General features: G+C 44.7%; 1 protein-coding gene and 1 non-coding gene across 2 annotated transcripts in view; both read right to left on the bottom strand.

Moving 5' to 3' along the window:
- The window catches only part of CMTM2 (CKLF like MARVEL transmembrane domain containing 2), a 27,109-nt gene extending 8,963 nt beyond the window's left edge, over positions 1-18,146 (bottom strand). The window contains exons 1-7 of the mRNA XM_035024520.1: positions 17,874-18,146; positions 14,902-15,060; positions 8,116-8,214; positions 6,008-6,169; positions 5,570-5,903; positions 5,119-5,321; positions 4,815-4,973 (exon numbers count right to left, since the gene is read on the bottom strand). Coding sequence (XP_034880411.1) covers positions 4,815-4,973; positions 5,119-5,321; positions 5,570-5,903; positions 6,008-6,169; positions 8,116-8,214; positions 14,902-15,060; positions 17,874-18,146 — 1,389 coding nt within the window. The remainder of the gene's footprint in view (positions 1-4,814; positions 4,974-5,118; positions 5,322-5,569; positions 5,904-6,007; positions 6,170-8,115; positions 8,215-14,901; positions 15,061-17,873) is intronic.
- Positions 1,768-1,874, bottom strand: LOC118023899. Its single transcript, XR_004682924.1, has one exon. It is a non-coding gene; the product is annotated as a U6 spliceosomal RNA (small nuclear RNA).
- Positions 18,147-18,262: the final 116 nt, after the last annotated feature.

Genomic DNA, 18,262 nt, shown 5'->3' on the forward strand with positions numbered 1-18,262 from the left:
CCGGGACTCCAGGATCATGACCTGAGCCGAAGGCAGTCGCTTAACCAACTGAGCCACCCAGGCGCCCCTAAAACCCCAATTCTGTCTTAGTGTTTATTTAGGTCAATCCACACACTCACTAGGCTCTTCGCTTACTGTTCCTTTTTTACATGGCACACATTTCTTTTTGGTTTAATTTCCTTCTTCCTGAGGTACATCTTTTAGTAGTTCTTTCAGTGAGGGTCAGGGAAAAGAAATCGTTTCATTCGTTGTTTAAAAATATCTTTATTTTACTCTTGCCACCTCATCCCTTTAAAGAAATTATTCCAGTGTTTTCTGGCCACTGTTACTGCTGTTGAAATATATGAAGTTAAGTCTAGTAGTCTGAGGGTTTTTGTTGTCTTTGGTTTTGTTTTGGTTTTTTTTAGGGTAACTTGTCTTTTGGTTTAATTTTAAGTTTTCCTTTGTTTCTGGGGCCTCTATGAATGCCTAGGTGTGGTTTTGTGTTTACTTATTTTTCTTGGTACACCTTTGAGGATTCATGTCTTTCATTAAATCTAATATTAGTTTGACCACCTCAGCTCTTTTTTGGTCACTATTTACATGTAGTATCTTTTCCCATTTTTACTTTCAACTTATTTGTATCTTTGGACTAAAGTGAGTCTCTTAGGTTCATTTTTTTTTTTTTAAGATTTTATTTATTTATTTGAGACAGAGAGAATGAGAGAGACAGCACATGAGAGGGGGGAGGGTCAGAGGGAGAAGCAGACCCCCTGCCGAGCAGGGAGCCCGATGCGGGACTCGATCCCAGGACTCCAGGATCATGACCTGAGCCGAAGGCAGTCGCTTAACCAACTGAGCCACCCAGGCGCCCTCTTATGTTCATATTGTATCAGTTTAAAATGGATCATTTAAAAAATCCATTCTGAAAATCTCTTAGAGAGTTTAATCCATGTGCACTTAAAGTAATTACTGATAAGGACTTATTTCTATCATTTTGATGTTTGTTTTTTATATATCATATCTTTTTGTTCCTCAATTCCTCCATTATTACCTTCTTCTGTGTTTAATTTTTTTGTAATGTACCAATTTCATTCCCTTCTCATTTCTTTTTCTATACATTATTTAGTTAATTTCCTAGTGGTTACCTTGGGGTTACAATTAATATCTTAAATTTATAATAGTCTAGCTTGAATTGATACCAACTTTGCCTCAGTAGTACACAAAAGCTCTTACTGTAATCATCACAAATTATATCTTTACATACAATCCCATTAACATGGATTTATAATTATTGTTTTATGCATTTGTCTTTTAAATCATATCAGAAAAAAGAAGTTACAAACCAAACATACAATAATACTGGCTTTTTTTTTTTTTAAAGATTTTATTTATTTATTTGAGAGAGAGGATGAGAGAGAGAGAGCACATGAGAGGGGGGAGGGTCAGAGGGAGAAGCAGACTCCCCGCCGAGCAGGGAGCCCGATGCGGGACTCGATCCCGGGACTCCAGGATCATGACCTGAGCCGAAGGCAGTCGCTTAACCAGCTGAGCCACCCAGGCGCCCAATAATACTGGCTTTTATATTTACCTATGTAGTTACTGTTATTGGTGTTCTTTATTCTTTTATGGCTTCAAGTTACTGTCTAGTGTCCTCTCATTTGAGCCCAAAGGACTCTCTTTAGCATTTCTTGTAGGGCAGGTCTACTAGCCACAAACTCCCTCAACTTTTGTTTTATCTAGGAATGTCTTAATTTCTCCTTCATTTTTGAATGATAATTTTTTAAAAAAAATATGGAATGCTTTGTGAATTTATGTGTCATCCTTGTGCAGGGGCCATGCTCATCTTCTCTGTATTGTTCCAATTTTAGTATATGTGCTGCAGAAGCGAGCTCTTGAATGATAATTTTTTAAAAAGATTCATTTATTTATTTGAGAGAGAGCGCATGTGTGAGCAGGGGGAGGGGCAGAGGGACAGAGGGAGAGAGAGACAGAAAGAAGCACACTCCGCACTGAGCGTGGAGCCCAATGCGGGGCTCAGTCTCATGATCCTGAGATCATGACCTGAGCTGAAATCAAGAGTCAGGTGTTCAACTTACTGAGCCACCTAGGTGCCCCTTCAATGGTAATTTTTTAAAAAAGATTTTTAAAAAGATTTTTTATTCATTTGAGAGGGAGAGAGAGCGAGCAAGTGAGAGCGAGCAAGTGAGAGCACAAGCAAGGGGGAGGGTCAGAAGGAGAGGGAGAAGCAGACTCCCCACTGAGCAGGGTGCCTGATGTGGGGCTCAATCCCAGGACCCCATGATCATGACCTGAACTGAAGGCAGACGCTTAACCAACTAGGCCACCCAGGTGCCCATTGAATAGTAATTTTTGAAGGATAATTTCAATTTTGAAGGGTATTGTATTCATTTCCTGGATCTTTTTATTCTGTCCTCAGACTGTCTTATTCTGTTCTTAGGGCTCTGTTTATATCTTTAATTATTTTAAGTGTATTTCTTATTATTTTCAGACAGCTCTTCTATTAATCTCATATTCTCAGAGTTTTAATCCTCCCATTTTTTTTTAAGATTTAAAAAAAAATTTTTTTTAATTTTTATTTATTTGAGACAGAGAGAATGAGAGACAGAGAGCATGAGAGGGAGGAGGGTCAGAGGGAGAAGCAGACTCCCTGCCGAGCAGGAAGCCAGATGCGGGACTCGATCCCGGGACTCCAGGATCATGACCTGAGCCGAAGGCAGTCGCTTAACCAACTGAGCCACCGAGGCGCCCCTCCTCCCATTTGTTTGTTTGCTGATTCTCGATTCTTGGACATGGGGATTTTAAAATCAGGTGTCTTGTAGTTTTGGACTGTGAGTTCATTCTTGGCAAGCCCTCTGCCCCCACCTGTCCTGTGAGAACCTCTTTATGCTTTGACTGGGATTTTGCATTTGTTTCTGTCAGGAGTCCCAGGGACATCGTCAGAACATGATTAAGTTAGGATCCGATATTATGCTAATTCCCAGGCACAATTTTTCTAGGCTGCATGAAGGTTTCCAGGATGAAAGTAGTTAACAATTCAAACCAAGTCCATACAAAATTCAGGCCCAAGGTTTCTATTTCTCAAGGTGGTCTTTCTTTTCTTTTCTTTTCTTTTCTTTCTTTTCCCACTCAAAGCTCAGACAGAGGTGAACATGGCTTCTTGTTCCTTTGTCTTCTCTGCCTGTCTTCTCCCTGTCTTTGCAGGGTGCTGGCTTATGCAGGGGTCTCAGTTCTGAATCCCCATCTTGCTCGGGACCAAGACCTCACCTCCGCTAACTGAAGAGTGTATGCACATCCACACTCTTGCTTCCTGGGGGCAATACTTCATGGGCCAGTCCTACCCACAATCCAATAGCGGACTGAGCCCCACTCCTGTTTTTCATTTCTGGCACTTGTGTGTCTCCTTTTTTTTTTTTTTTCCTGCCGCCTCAGCCATTCATTCAGCTACCGCAGTTGTGTTTACATTTTCCCTAGTAGTTTTAGATAGGTGCAGTAGGAGGATTTTCAGGGTTTATTGATTCTTCATTTTGCTGGAACTAAAAGTATCTTCTCAAGTTCCTTGGCTTTCCCTTTACTTTGTCCTCTGCTTATCCCTCTCCCAAGAGTCTTATTTGGTCCTCTTCTCCTTTCTCCCTATATTGGGAGTCCTCACTTACACTGCGGAGACCTATGAATCCCTCGGCCCCAGTCACTTTTGATAAGGAAGCAGAACTGAGTGCAGTTAGGGACTCAGAATCTACGGACAAAGCTGGGTTTGAATCCTTTTTCTGCCACTTACTAGCTGAGTTACCTGGGGGTACGTGATTTGGCCCTCCTGAGACCATTTCATATGTAAGGTGAGTGAAACCCTGAGTTTAGTGCCCTGGAGGTACACTGTGAATGTGCAGTGAGATGGATGTTAGGTGGGTGCACTCTGTGATCACACAGGTGATGGCCAGGGATTCAGGGCCCTGAGTCCTCAGGCACAGCATCAAGCACTTTGCATTTATTTCGCAGGCACAATCGCATGAGAGGTTATTACTGTCCTCATGTTACAGATGAAGGAAACAGAGGGCACAAGTGTTTGGGTAGCTTGCCCCACTCCTGTTCCAGTGGATGACTGCTTTGGGCTGAACATCCTTTTTTTTTTTTTTTTTTTTTTGAGAGAGAGAGAGAGAGAGACAGAGAACATGTGCATGGAGGAGGGGCAGAGGGAGGAGAGAGAGAATCTTAAGCAGGCTCCATGCCCAGTGCAGAGCGCTACAGGGGCTCGATTTCACAACCCCGAGATCATGACCTGAGCTGAAATCAAGAGTTAGATGCTCCACCGACTGAGCCACCCAGCGCCCCTATGCTTAACATCCTTTACAGGGAAAGTCACTGGAGATCCAAGACTGCTTTAGAAGGGATTTCTTTAAAAGTCTCATTTTATTTTACTGATTTATTGGAAGATTGGTTTTCTTCTTTGAATCCTGGGGATGGGGTATGTTCTGGGGTGATCTCTCCACACTCAAGTGTGAGCTGGCACAGAAGTGGGAGGAACAGCTGGTTGCTATACAGCCCCTGCTCCCATGGAGAGCAAAGCTTCCAGAAAGCAAAGACCTCTTCCTTTGACCACCAGATAGGTAAGAAGTTCACCCGGCCCCCAACCCCCAAGCTGCCTTTTCTACCTAACTTCAGCTGCCCCTCCCCTGGCCCACCTGAGGTGCTGAGCCCATGCCCTGGGCACTAATGTAGAAGGTGGCGCATGTCTGTCTGTTCAGTCACTTCCAGGTACCAAGACACACGCATGAATGCACCCCAGCCGCAGGCACTCCCCACCTCCTCTCACTTACAGAAATAGGCCACAGGATGAAGGGCATGTATCTGTTGATGGCGAAGGTGTAGATAATGAAGAAGAAGCAGAAGACGGACAACTCCATGGTGATGATGAGTGTCAGGAGAGGGTGCACGGTGGTCCCCGTGAACATTACCAGTGCAGCTATTAGGCAGCCCTGCTGGGAGACATGCACCTGAGCTACGGCAGAGGGCTCTCACTGGCTCTACAGCCCTTCCGGAGCCCCTGTGGAGCCTGCTCCTTCTCCCTCTTCCCATCGCTGGACTCCCATGCCCCCGCCCAGGGGTGCCCGACCAACTTACCAAGCTCAGGATCTTGACCTCAGCGTGCCCCATAACCCAAAACTCTTTATTGCTGTCCTTGAGTTCCCACTTGTAGCGGCGACACCCCTTCCTCGTGCCCACTTCATCCTTGGGCTGCACTGACTTTTCCTTTTTCTTGGGCTCCTGGTCTTTCTTGTCTTGGGGTTTGGGGGCCGGCGGCGGCGGAGGGGGCGGGGGCGCCGCTGCGGGGGGCGGGGCCGCCGGGGCCGCCGCTTTGCCCTTTTTGCCTTTGTCAGCCGTCTTTGCGTGGGGGTTCTTAGCTGCTCACCGCCTGCCCGATCTCTCCTGCTGTCCGCGGACAGGCCTGGCCTCTGAGCGAGCCTGGTGCCCACCGACCTGCCCAGAGGTCCCGCTCAGCCAACGGCCAGGAGCCGGCGAACGCCAACGCCCGGCGCTTCCCCGCGCGCCGCGTCTCCTCGCGCCCCCTCACCTGGCTCCGGGCGACCCGGTCGCACCGCGAGGACCCCAGTGGGTGCCGGGCCGGCTGCCTCCAGGGCCGCCCAGCCCCCCCCCCAGCCGTGGGCTGGTCGCGTGGCCGCGAAAACAGGTAGCTCGACTTTTACACAAGGCAACACGAGGAAGCAGAACTGTTCCCGATTTAGCAGCCCTGATTTTATGATCGCACGTGGGCCGGGATAGGTGACAGCATGCAAGCTCAGTGGGGGGATTAGCGGGAGGGACGAGGCACAGACGCTCCTGTCCACGAGGGTGGCGGCGAGGATGCGTTCGAGGATGCATTCGAGGATCCCCGGGAGGAGGTGCGCCTGGCAGCCGAGGGGGGGGCCTGTGTGGGTGCTTTCGCAGGTGCCGCCACGGGTGGTTTCGAGGCTGCCGAGGTGGGTGGTTTGGAGGATCCCGGCGTGCCCGCTTTCCCGGGCGCTGGCGTGGGTCCTGACTTCTTGGGTTCCGGGAGCAGGGAGGAACTTCTTTCATATTCGAGTCCCAGCATTCTTCTCATTTTATCCGTTATCTTCTTGGTGACCATAATCCCATCCAGGATACACACGATTGCCGCTGTGAGACACTGGGTCTGTCAGACACAAGACACGGGAAGGAAAGCCCGGGTTATTCTGCAGCTCAGCCGCAACCTGTCTTCCCTATCCCATCCCAGGGGACAGGGGGCTGCAGGGGGCCGCTTGTCCCCTTCCGACCCAGCACTGCCTATTTGGTGTCTGCCTAGCTGACAGCTGTGGCACATTCTGCGATTCGCAGAGCAAGGGATTTTGGAAATGGTGAGTTTTGCTGCCAGTAATGACCTTGCCAGATGCCCGAGGCACCAGGAAAGGACCAGAGAAGAGTATTGGCTGTAGGAGGCTCCAGATAGGTATGAGGTCCTGAGAAGGCCCTTCAGTAGGAAGGACTCCTGGGCTTTGTTTGAAAAGGGCAGGAAGGAGTTCCCAAGGGGACCAACTGGGAGGGAGAGAACTTCAGATCGTGGACAGGGGTCTCCAAGGAGTGTGGTGTGGCTGAGACCTCTGGAGCTGGTGAGGGATGGGGCAGAGTTGAGGCTAGGAAGTGCAGAATTTGGGACTTTATTGAAAGGAGAGATCAGGTGCCAGAGTCAGAAAGCCCACTTGCAGTAAGCCATGAGGTGAAAAGGACTGGAGGAGGCAGGGACACCAGTGGGGTGTGGTGGGGGCTCCTGTCATCCAAGTAAGAATTGATGGGGTCCAGATGGTGGGAGCCCCTGGCAGGTAGGAGAAGGCTTGGTGTCTGAGTTAGCAGATGGGGACCAGCAGTGCATAGCACCCAAGATTCTAGGTGCCTCCCAAATCCTGCTGGCTCTGGATGTTTCTCTTCACCATCACTTAATCCCTGGATGCTTGAATGAACTTTCCCTAGGTAGGTCTTGCCCCAGCTAATCTGTGGGCTCCTACAGGGATAAGGGACTCTATCCCCAACGCTAAGCCTGGGCCTGGCACAATCCAATGGGATTGACAAATATTTACTGATTTCAAAGAAGTCAAACTTTTTTTTTTTTTGATTAATTTTTGTTCCCATTGCTTAACTTCTTGAACCAAAGTCTCATCTCTCTACTTCCCACCCTCCATCTTCAAAGCATTTAATCTGCCATTTCTTGTGCTCTTCATATGATGAGCTTGTCCCAGGCTTGTGAGCCAGGCAAAGTATTTAACCTCAGTTCTCGTATCTGTAAAAATGAGAATTGTAAAAATTAAGTCAGAACATGCCTGGCCATGTGTGTGGCACATGCTGGGAGCTTCCTTCCTTTTCTTCCTTCCTTCCTCCTGAGCCATTCACTTTTGACAATGTACTTTTTTTTTTCCTATTCATGTGCTTTTCTTTTCATGTGCTTTTAAAATATAAATCTCTAGTCCAGAAGAGTCAAAATCCTATTTATGGACAAGAACACCTTGTTGCAACATTTCAAAAAATAGTGTGTACATTTCTCGAAAGGGGAGTTTGTACCTATTTGGCGAATGAGTATTAGAATGAAGATTTTCATGAGTTTAGAGTTTATGCAACTTTACATCTTGATGATGGTCTGCTAGTTTCCCTTTGAAAAGAGTTTTGAAATACTGATTTTTTTTTTATAATTTTTTTTTAAAGATTTTATTTATTTATTCATGAGAGACAGAGAGAGAGAGAAGCAGAGGGAGAAGCAGGCTCCCAAGGAGCAGGGAGCCTGATGCGGGACTCGATCCCAGGACTCTGGGACCATGACCTGAGCCGAAGGCAGACGCTTAACCGTCTGAGCCACCCAGGTGCCCTGAAATACTGATTTTTAAAAAAAAGATTTATTTATTTGAGAGAGAGAGCAAGTGGGAGGGGCAGAGGGAGAGGAAGAGAATCTCAAGCCGACTCTGCGCCAAGCACTGAGACCGATGTGGGGCTCGATCCCATGATCCTGAGATCACAACTTGACCCGAAACCAAGAGTTGGACCCTTAACTGACTGAGCCACCCAGGTTCCCCTGAAATACTAATCTTAAAGGGGGTCACGAAGTTTTCGACTTACCCCTCCAACATAGAATAAGTGCCTTCTTTCCATTTCTTGCATCGCCAAGATGGCAACTATTAAAAGGAACACAGCTGTAATAAAACTGTTGACAAGATCCTGTAATACAGAATTGAAAACTGTCAACTTTATGTGAAAATGTGATTTCATAAAATATTTAAATTGGTCAATTACCCATCTAAGGATGGATGTCTTTTTAAAACTTTCCCTTTGATTAAATATTAAGAGGAACCGTTAGCGAAATTCTTGCATCTTCCAAGACATGAGTTTATGTGATTTTAAGGTCCTGGATAGGACTTTGTCAGCAGAAATGGGTTTAATTTCATTAAAGAGTGCCATTAAAAAAAAACCAAAACTGACAACTTCCCCATTATATTCTCCATAAAGGGCATAAGAAAGTGAGCATGAAAAACACCTAGAGATATGGGGTCCTACCCGAATCGGACCTCCATAAATATGATTTTTAAAAATCCTATTATTTTAAATTAATGTAAATTCTGCATTCTATTCCATAATATATTTTTTAATCTAAAATTGAAATTTTAGATTAGCACTTTACTAATTTAATTGCATTCCCAAATCTGTAGGTAGAGCCAATTCTCCAGCAGTTAGTTGGGTCACATTTATTCTGTGGGTTCACATATCCCAGGGAGGCAGGAACCCACCTGAGGAGCAGGCCTGGTATTCTAGAGTGAATGCCTGTGCTGTTGACTTTTGTTCTTTCCTAAGAAATGGCTGGAATGGAGTCTGCCCTAGCATCTGTGGGCTGCCTTTGTCCTTTCTTCTGGATTCCAGTACTGGGTTCTTTAACTGCTAGCCCTAACTGCAGCTTTGTGTGCTAAATAAAGGGCGAGGATGAGTAGAGGGGGCCACTCCTCAGGATAAGCAGAGGCTGGGCTTTGGTAATAGAGCAATAATGGAAAAGTGGGTACTCAGTGTGTCCATGGCACTAGTGTGGGGAGGGTCAAAAGCTCAGGGTGATAGAACCATGATATGGCCTGGATATCTAATTGGAACATTTTAAGTCCTTAAGTCTTGATGTCTTGACTTGGTAGCGTCAGCCTGTCTGGTGCACCTTCCCAAATCTAGCAAGGAGCCCTGCCACCCAATGTGCAGAATCATAATGGCTCTGATAGAGCTCTTCAATGTGCTCAGTATTTCCCAGTCATTATCTTATTTAACCCTCACAAACACCCTCCAGAGTCAGTGTTGTTATGATCCCAGTTTTAAGAGGACATAGCAGAGGCTTAGAGAGGTTTATTAAATTGCCTAAGATTGGGTATCTGCCAAGGAGGGGAGTCAGAACTCCTCTTGCTGTTGCCTCTCATCGTCCCCCTAGGTTGGAAGTGCAGCATCCATCTTGGGCATTTTCCGTGGATAATGGGTCACGGAGGGTCAAAATGGTATGGGACATGTACAGTGGAAGTGTATTTTTTTTTTTTAGATTTTATTTATTTATTTGACAGAGACACACAGCAAGAGAGGGAACACAAGCAGGGGGAATGGGAGAGGGAGAAGCAGGCTTCCCACTGAGCAGGGAGCCCGATGCGGGGCTCGATCCCAGGACCCTGGGATCATGACCTGAGCTGAAGGCAGACGCTTAACGACTGAGCCACCCAGGCGCCCCGGAAGTGTATTTTGTTGATGAACTCTTCTGGCCTGCCAATTCCTAGATGTGTGACCTGGGGCATGTTTTATCATCCCTCTGTATCAACATGTTCATTTTAAATATGGGGAAAGTGATTGGGATTCATTGGGTTGATCTGAGGATTAAATGGTATAATGAATCTGCAAATACCAGATAAGTGCCTGGCATCGAGTGGGTCATGAGTGCATCAAAATGTGGACTTGCGATATCTGCCTTCAAAGTGTACACAGTTGGTAAACTTTCTGCAAACTTCAGGTGTTCTTCCCATTGAGATTGCTGAGCAAGGAGTCCTATCCTTATCACGGAATGTGACTTGCCTCATGGAGGGGCACTAATTATTTGGACACCTGGTGGGTAACACTGGGGGGACAAGGAGCAGGGCTGGTGAGGGTTAGAAGTAAAATCCAGCTGGGTTCTGTGGGCTGAATGAAAAGTCTGCCCACAGTAGGGCAGGTACAGCGGTTTACAGTTTTGCAAGAAGCTTAGTCCTTTAGGATTATGTAAACCAAGATAGTAAAAAAGTGTGAACAAGGACTCTTACAACTAAGAAATAGGATGTAAACTTTTTAAAACAAAAATTAACTAGCTGTGGCCATAGGTGGTTGAGAATTTAGATGAAAGCCAATGAATAATGAGAATACTAATAAATCAACTGTAGACGAGGCTTCACTAGCCAATCGTTGACTCCCTGTCATAATTCCATCTCCTCACTGGAATACTAGATGTTCGTTTACTCTGTCCTTACTGTGATTTACTCTGGTCCTTGCTCACAAGGAAGTGCTCTCCTGAACTGTCCTTTGGAGCTAATGTTTGCCTTATATCTAACATTCTCTCATAGATCACACTTCTTGAGCACTTCCTGTGTGTCACATACTGTGCCAGGGTGTTAATCTCATTTGATTCTCACAACAAATTATCCTTATCCTCAATTTACAGATGGCTAAAGGAACATGCTTGGGGTTGCTCAGCCAGTAAGTGGCTAGGACCCTCTGCAGCCTGACTTGAGTGTCCAGAGGCCTTCTCTGTGCTACACCACCCCCCTCCCCTGGCCGATCTTTTGCCTTAGACACATCATTGTTGTTGGCCTCATCTTTGGCGGGGGGAGGGGGGGAGCGAGAGATATTTTCTTCCTGATGGAGTAAAATTGCAGCTGAGCCTTGTCACGTGCCATCTTTACTTACCATCTTTTTCTTTCCCCCTTGACTAAATACCCTATTGACTCAGGTAACCTCCTCTGACTAAACTGAGAGATGGATTTGTTACTTGACTGTTATTTTTCCGTAAAGCACCCAAATTGCTGAGATAAAATAGTGTAGAATTTTAACTGGGAAAGAAAAAGATGCTTTAATGGTGAATGCTTATTTTTAAAAATCACTGAATATTAGAAAAAAATTTGAACATTTACAATTTGTTTCACAAAATGTGGTATTTGTAACAAGAATTTATAGATAATAAACATTATATTCAGCTAGCTGCAACTCCCACTGATTCCATTTCTGCCTGGAGTTCTCCAAACATGTGATATAGCCTGATCAGAGATGACCAGAACTGTCGTTTTTCATTAATCCTATTTGAAGGGGGACATTCTAAAGCTGACACTTCCTCTTTATAAATGTAAAGATATTGCTGGTAGTTTGGGAATCATCACTTCTGTAGAGTTTTTGTTTAAAATGTTTAATATGTTTTTTTTTTAATTGCTTTCTATTGGCAAAAACATCTGCTTGATCAGAACTGTTTCTCTGACCATATTGGATAATATTTTTTATAATGTAGGAGTATTAAAAATATGGGCTATTCAGAAGATAATTACAATTCATACTTTCCTTGGGTATGTTGACAGATGACACTAGATTCATGGGTAAAATTGATAATGAAGTCTAGAAATGAAGACAGTGACCCCACCATGGGTGGGGTAAGGAAAGCTGTATCCTCACTAGATGTGATGCAGGCCCATGATACCAAGTCAAGGGCTGGCTGAGAGGTGGATCCATGGGTATCAGAGTCACTGGCATAGTCTTCACAGAAGCAAGAAGATGCACTTCAGACTGGAGTATGGATCCCCCAGCCCAGGCTCCATCATCTCCCCAGAGAAGGAGGCCTTGCCAAAATATGGTCCCAGAGTCCATAGATCTCAGCACGTCTGTACGTGAGGCTCAGCTCTCTGCTGAGCATCTGAAGCCCTGATTTATCAAACTTTCTATTTCCCTGCTGGGAGTTTTCATCATTAGCCCCTTGCCAGACAAAAATGGGAACAGAGGAATAAGGAACTCTGTGCTCCTGGGAGCCTTTAAGGAAACCGCCACTTAAAATCAGTACTCCTTACCCTAATGCTCTACCTTGGGGGCACAAACCATCTTGCCAGGAGAGAGGGGCTGTGCATGCTGGATGCCTCCAGTGTGTGGGTGGGTCCTCGAGCCTGTACAGAGCCCTAAAACAGGGATAGTCTGTGTTCTTTGGCTTTTCCCCATTCCACTGGGTCCCAGGGGACTTCTGCAGCATGATGCCAACACATCTCCAAGTCCACCTACTCTCTGAAGTGACAAGCAGCCCTCTCCTAGGCACCCAAACTCTCCCTAATCCAGCACAATGCCTCCCCTGCCAAGACCTTCCTGTTACCACCCAGTGGAACTACCCTTCTGAACAATCTCATATGTACACGTCCTTCACCTTACGGAATCTGGAAGAGAAGACTAGAAAGGAAGGGACAGGATAGGAGAACACAGTTTTGGATCCTTTTTTGATGGGTCTTTTTTTTTTTTTTAAAGATTTTATTTATTTATTTGAGAGAGAGAGAGAGAATGAGACAGAGAGCACGAGAGGGAAGAGGGCAGAGGGAGAAGCAGACCCCCTGCCGAGCAGGGAGCCTGATGTGGGACTCGATCCCGGGACTCCAGGATCATGACCTGAGCCGAAGGCAGTCGCTTAACCAACTGAGCCACCCAGGCGCCCTGATGGGTCTTTTAAAAAACCTTCCAAATCCATTAGATCACACACCATCTGACCAACTGTGTTGGTTAGTATGTGGCTGCTTGGTTATATGTGCTGCTAGTCAGTTGTGCCTCAGAATAACTGAGCAACCTTCATAGTTTTCCAACTGTGGAGCTCCTGGGAGCTCAGCAGGCACGTCCATGTGAATCACGCTTTGGGGCTCCTATAGTCCTCCAAAGGGAAGAGAATGCTCTGACCCAAGGATACAGGTAGCTAAAGGGGGCCTGGCTTTATCAGAGTTGACCGAAGGCCTGCAATTCTACAAAAGTTGGCCTGAGCTGTCTGTGACCACTGTGAGAACAGTTCCTCTCATAGGACCTTTCTGGTTCATTCTTAGGAGCCCCCAGTTCTTGCCTTTGTCTGAGACACTTCCTAGATATTCTCCCCGGACCCTACATCAAAGCATGGTGCCTTGAGGCTCCATCCAGCCCTCCAGCTTTATAGCAGTGGACCCTTCCTCAGAGGGCTCTAGTCCACAGCTGACCTTGGTGCTGTGGTGCCCTCAGTCACCTGCCCTAAGGACCTGTACCCGCCCTCCAGGCTAATCTGTTCATCTCTAGCTCTGTATTTTAAGGAAACCACGAGGAGACAGGAGAAGATACAGAGAACATAAAATTTAGAGAATCCGAGGAGGATAACAATGAAGGGAGGATGGAGACAGAGAAACCATTGTAAGGCAATAGGGCAAAAAGTCTGGAACGAGTTTGGGTTAGAGCCAGGCCTGAGTTTCCAAGTGACTGCCTATGGCCATGAGCAACTTCATCTCTTTCATCAGGTCTTCTCATCTGCTAAACTGTAACCACACTGGGTTGTTGTGAGGATTAAATAAGGCAACACATATGAAAAAGTATCTGGCACATACTGTGTGCGCAAAACGGTTCATTTACCTTCCGTTCTTGAAAATCTCCACGGACAGAGATTTTAGTTTCCCCTCAGAAACCTCTTTATCCTTATAGCTCTCCATAACTAAGAGGGTCTTCCATATGTCCAATTAGACTTGCTCATACTTGGCTTTGTCTGCTTCCTGTTGCTCTGCACTCTGTGGGATAAAGAGAGCTCAGCAGCTTTTTTAGAAAATCCCTCACACGCTTCAAGAATGTATTTTGAGTTTAGCTCAATAGCAACCAATCCTACCTTAAGGTTAGAAAAAGGTACTGTAAGGAAGTGGGATGTGGGAGAGGCCTGACCTCTGAGTTAGGATTGTTCACAGTGCAAGATAAAATGGTAAAAGCCATCTAACTACTTTATGGGGTCTGATGGACACTTGGTAAGTGAATGTTTGCTTTTGCTTTGTGCTGAGCATTGTGCTATTTGCTTTAAACACATTTAAGTGTTGTAGGAACCCTATGAGGTAGTTATTATGATCACCCTTTTCCTTTGCTGAATTTCCTAGATGGGGAAACTGAGGCTAAAGTTCACACAGCTAGGAAGGTGCCAGGGCCAGGAAGTGGGCCCATGTCTGTATCTGGACAGAACAGTAGTTCTCCAGTCTGCAAGGATACAGAACCTCAGGCTCCACAATAAATAGGATTTCTCTGAGACCTGAGGGATTAGCTTCAGGAATTTTTCAGTTGGTAAAGAATATGAAGTTCTGGAAAAAGCTACTAAATAAGGCAATGCAATGTCTTTTCTTGAATACTCCACCATGTGGCACCTCTTTGGGAGTATGGACCCTTAATATCCATGAAAAGATTGACTCCTGCAATCTTTCAGGGTGTGGGTGACAATTTTCTACAACTTTGCCATGCCAACTCTTGCTTATGCAGGGGAGGAAATGTTTATAATGTTAGAATAGCTGCTGTTTGAAAAGTAGAAGCATGTGCTGTTTTACAAGCAATGGATGAGAAGTGTGTTTACCTACTGAATATACTAACTGAAATTTTCTTTAGGACAAGCTGCAAAGTACCATGTGTTCAGTGCCATAATGAGATGGAAGCAGGTGTGTGTGTTGGTTGTGCCATGGACAGAAGTGTCCAAGGAATCTTCCTGGGTGTTAGGCTAGTTTCTCCCCTAGGACTAGGGCAACACCCTGTCACAGCTCAGTTATGTTCTTGTCCAGAGAGATAGCTCTTTTGCTTTCACTTGAGGAGAGACTTTACTCTGGGACCGAGGGCAAAGCTTATATTTGAATTATGAAAATAAACACTTACAAGTAAGGGCCAATCTAAATTAACCAGCAAGTGCTGAAGGGTTAGCATATATATTAGAATAAAAAAAAGAACGATGCAGATTTCCAGAACTGTGATGGCTATAAACGGCTCATTGGCTCTGGCAATGACAAAACAAACTAATGCTCCTATGAGAAGACCCTGCAATAAAAGAAACAGGATTTATTTTAATGCACACGGGCTAGGAAAAAACAAAGCAAACCCATAAACTGTTAGAATGTAAATCTGATTATATTGCACTTGCCTGTATTGTTTTGTACACACATTTTATTTGTAAAATTTCTCATATTTCGAAGAAATGAAATAATACATGGAAATAATAAAAGTGCACATTAAGTATAGAAGAATGAAAAATAACTCCAGTCTGGGGCACCTGGGTAGCTCAGCGGTTAAGCGTCTGCCTTTGGCTCAGGTTATGATCCCAGGGTCCTGGGATCGAGCCCCGCATCGAGCTCCCTGCTCAGCGGAGAGCCTGCTTCTCCCTCTCCCTCTGCTGCTCCCCCTGCTTGTGCTCTGTCTCTCTCTGTCAAATAAATAAATAAAATCTTTAAAAAAAAAAAAAGAAAAAGAAAAAGAACTCCAGTCTCTTTGTTCTCCCTCAACCCAACACTAGTCTATCTCCTGAAAAGTAACTACTGTTCACAATGTTTATTTCATACTGGAAAGAAGTATATACAAGTAGAATAAATATATACTGATTTTGATAGAAAGAGGTAGAGCTCCAGTTTTCTTTCTTTCTAAACAGTGCTGATTATCCCAACATCATTTATTGTGAAACACCAGTATTTTCCCCGCTCATCTGAAATCCAAACTTTATCATGTACTAAATTCCCAGGTGTATTTGGGTTTCTTTTGAGACTATCCTCTTCCACTGAGGTGCCGATTTCTTCTCTAGTACTTTTGCAGTTATAGGCAATTTATTTTATATTATTGTCTGACATAGTCCCCCTTTCAGTGCTCATCCTCAGATTGTATGTGTCTCCCATGTTTATCTTGATCAAGTTCCCCAAGCTAAGCCTGTTGGCTTTTTATTTTATTTTATTGATTTATTTCTTAAAGATTTTATTTATTTATTTGACAGAGAGAGAGACAGCGAGAGAGGGAACACAAGCACGGGGAGCAGGCTTCCTGCCGAGCAGGGGGCCCGATGTGGGGCTCGATCCCAGGACCCTGGGATCATGACCTGAGCCGAAGGCAGACGCTTAACCAACTGAGCCACCCAGGTGCCCCAGCCTGTTGGTATTTTAATTGGGATTTCATTTAGCTTCTAATTTTGAAAGATTAAAAGATTTACTTTTACTATTCAAGAACAAAGTTTATCTTTCCAGTTATTTTTAGTAGTTTTGAAATATCTGAGTTTTTTGAGTTTTCTTGATATAGGTCTTTCAAATTTATTTCATTTAATCTTAGTTTACCATTTTGATTGCTGTTGTAAAGAGAAATATTTTCTTCTATTTTAAATGCTTGTTTGTTCATTTCTACTAATGAGTTAGTAGAAATTATCTTGTTCTAACGTGTTTCACAGTTGATTTTAAGTTTTTTAGGCAGTGATATCAGCTGAAAAAATGATATATTTTGCCTCATCTTTTCAACTGTTACTTATTTTTCCTAATTGTGATGATTAGCAGTTCTAGAAAAATACTGAATAATGGTATTGATGAGCGCATCCTCTTTGTTCCTCATTTAATGGGAATACTTCTAATGCTTAATTATATATGATGCTGACTTTGGGGTTTATTTTTATAATGTCGATAAAATATCTATGTATTTCTATTTTATGGATCTCTTTTTTTTGCAATCAGAGATGAATGTTGAATTTTGTCAAATGTATTCTTTTTCTTATTTGATATAGTCTCCTAATTTGTTCTCCTTTTACCTATATTTTTGGTTATTTTATTTTTTTTAAAGATTTTATTTATTTGAGAGAGAGAGAATGAGAGAGAGCACATGAGAGGGGTTAGGGTCAGAGGGAGAAGCAGACTCCCTGCCGAGCAGGGAGCCCAATGCAGAACTTGATCCAGGGACTCCAGCCAGGATCATGACCTGAGCCAAAGGCAGTCGCTTAACCAACTGAGGCACTCAGGCGCCCTATTGTTGGTTATTTTAATAGAGTCCTAATACTGCATCATCATGGTGTATTTTTTAAAAAGTACTGAATATTTTCTGCTAATATATTAATACTTGTTGCTTTGATACAAGTGAGATTTCTATTTTCTTTTTCTGACTTGGTCAGGTTTTGATATCAGTGGTATACTACTTTGAAAAAATAATTCAGAAGGGCTGCTTCTTTCTCCATTCTTTGAAAAAGTTTCAATAGTATCAGAATTACATCCCATGGAAGTTTGAAAGAGTTAATGTGTAAAAAAGTCTGGCCCTGATAAATTTTTGAAAGATACTCATTTGATTAGTTCTCATTTTCTTCTGTGTTTACATTGGTCTGGTTAGGTTTTTCTCTATTCTGGGGTTAGTTCTGGTAATTATATTTTCCTAGAAAATAAACTATTTCTTTCAGTTAGGTTTATTTGTTTTGTAAAGTACTCTTGGGGATCCTCAGTTTCTTCATCCTTTGTGATTATTTTCCCTGTCTGGTGTCTAAATATATGTTCTCTTTTCACCCTTTTTCCCCCTATTATATTAGCCATTGGTTTATCAATTTTGGTCAATTCAATTATTTTTGTTTGCTAACTTACACATTTCTGCTCTTCACTGCTTCCCTAATTCCCTTTGTGAGGGAAAACCTGAGAAATACAAAGTAAGACAGGAACAACAGTGCTGGTTTAGTAATAACGGTTGAGTGTGGGGAGGAGCAAGGTGAGAAGGGAGGGAAGATGAGGCAGAACAAACTGGCTGGCAAAGGGAAGTAGGGAAGTCGGGAAGCTTTGGGGAGTTGGCGCCCCCCGGGACTCACTCCCCGAGGCCGCACCCACCCTGCATCACCAGCTCTCTCTGCTCACCAGCCTGAAGATCTTCAACATTCCGGTGGGCGAGAAGAAAAAATGCTTGAAGCTGTCCCTGAAGTGGGGCGGGACTAGGGCCCGTCCTTCAGCACGCTTTTGGATGGCGGCCTTCTCCGATTCGCTCTTGGGCGCCTGGGTGGGTGTCCTTGAGGTTGCACCTTGCGGCGCACTGGGTGCTACGTTCCTGGGTTGCGCGGACGGCCCTGAGCGGGAGGCTGTCCCCGCAGCTGCGGCAGCCCCTGGGCGTGCGGGACGCTGCTGCTGTTCCATGCTCTCTGTGGGGGTCCTGGTGGTTTTGGCATCCGTGGTGGGCCCCGGGGCCTGGCTGCCTCGGGCTGGCCCTGCCGTTTTGAGGTTGCCGCCGCCGGCAGGCTGGACCCTGGGAA

Source organism: Mirounga leonina, unplaced genomic scaffold, assembly GCF_011800145.1.
Source record: "Mirounga leonina isolate KUSES-001 unplaced genomic scaffold, KU_Mleo_1.0 Mir_180, whole genome shotgun sequence".
Taxonomy (NCBI): domain Eukaryota; kingdom Metazoa; phylum Chordata; class Mammalia; order Carnivora; family Phocidae; genus Mirounga; species Mirounga leonina.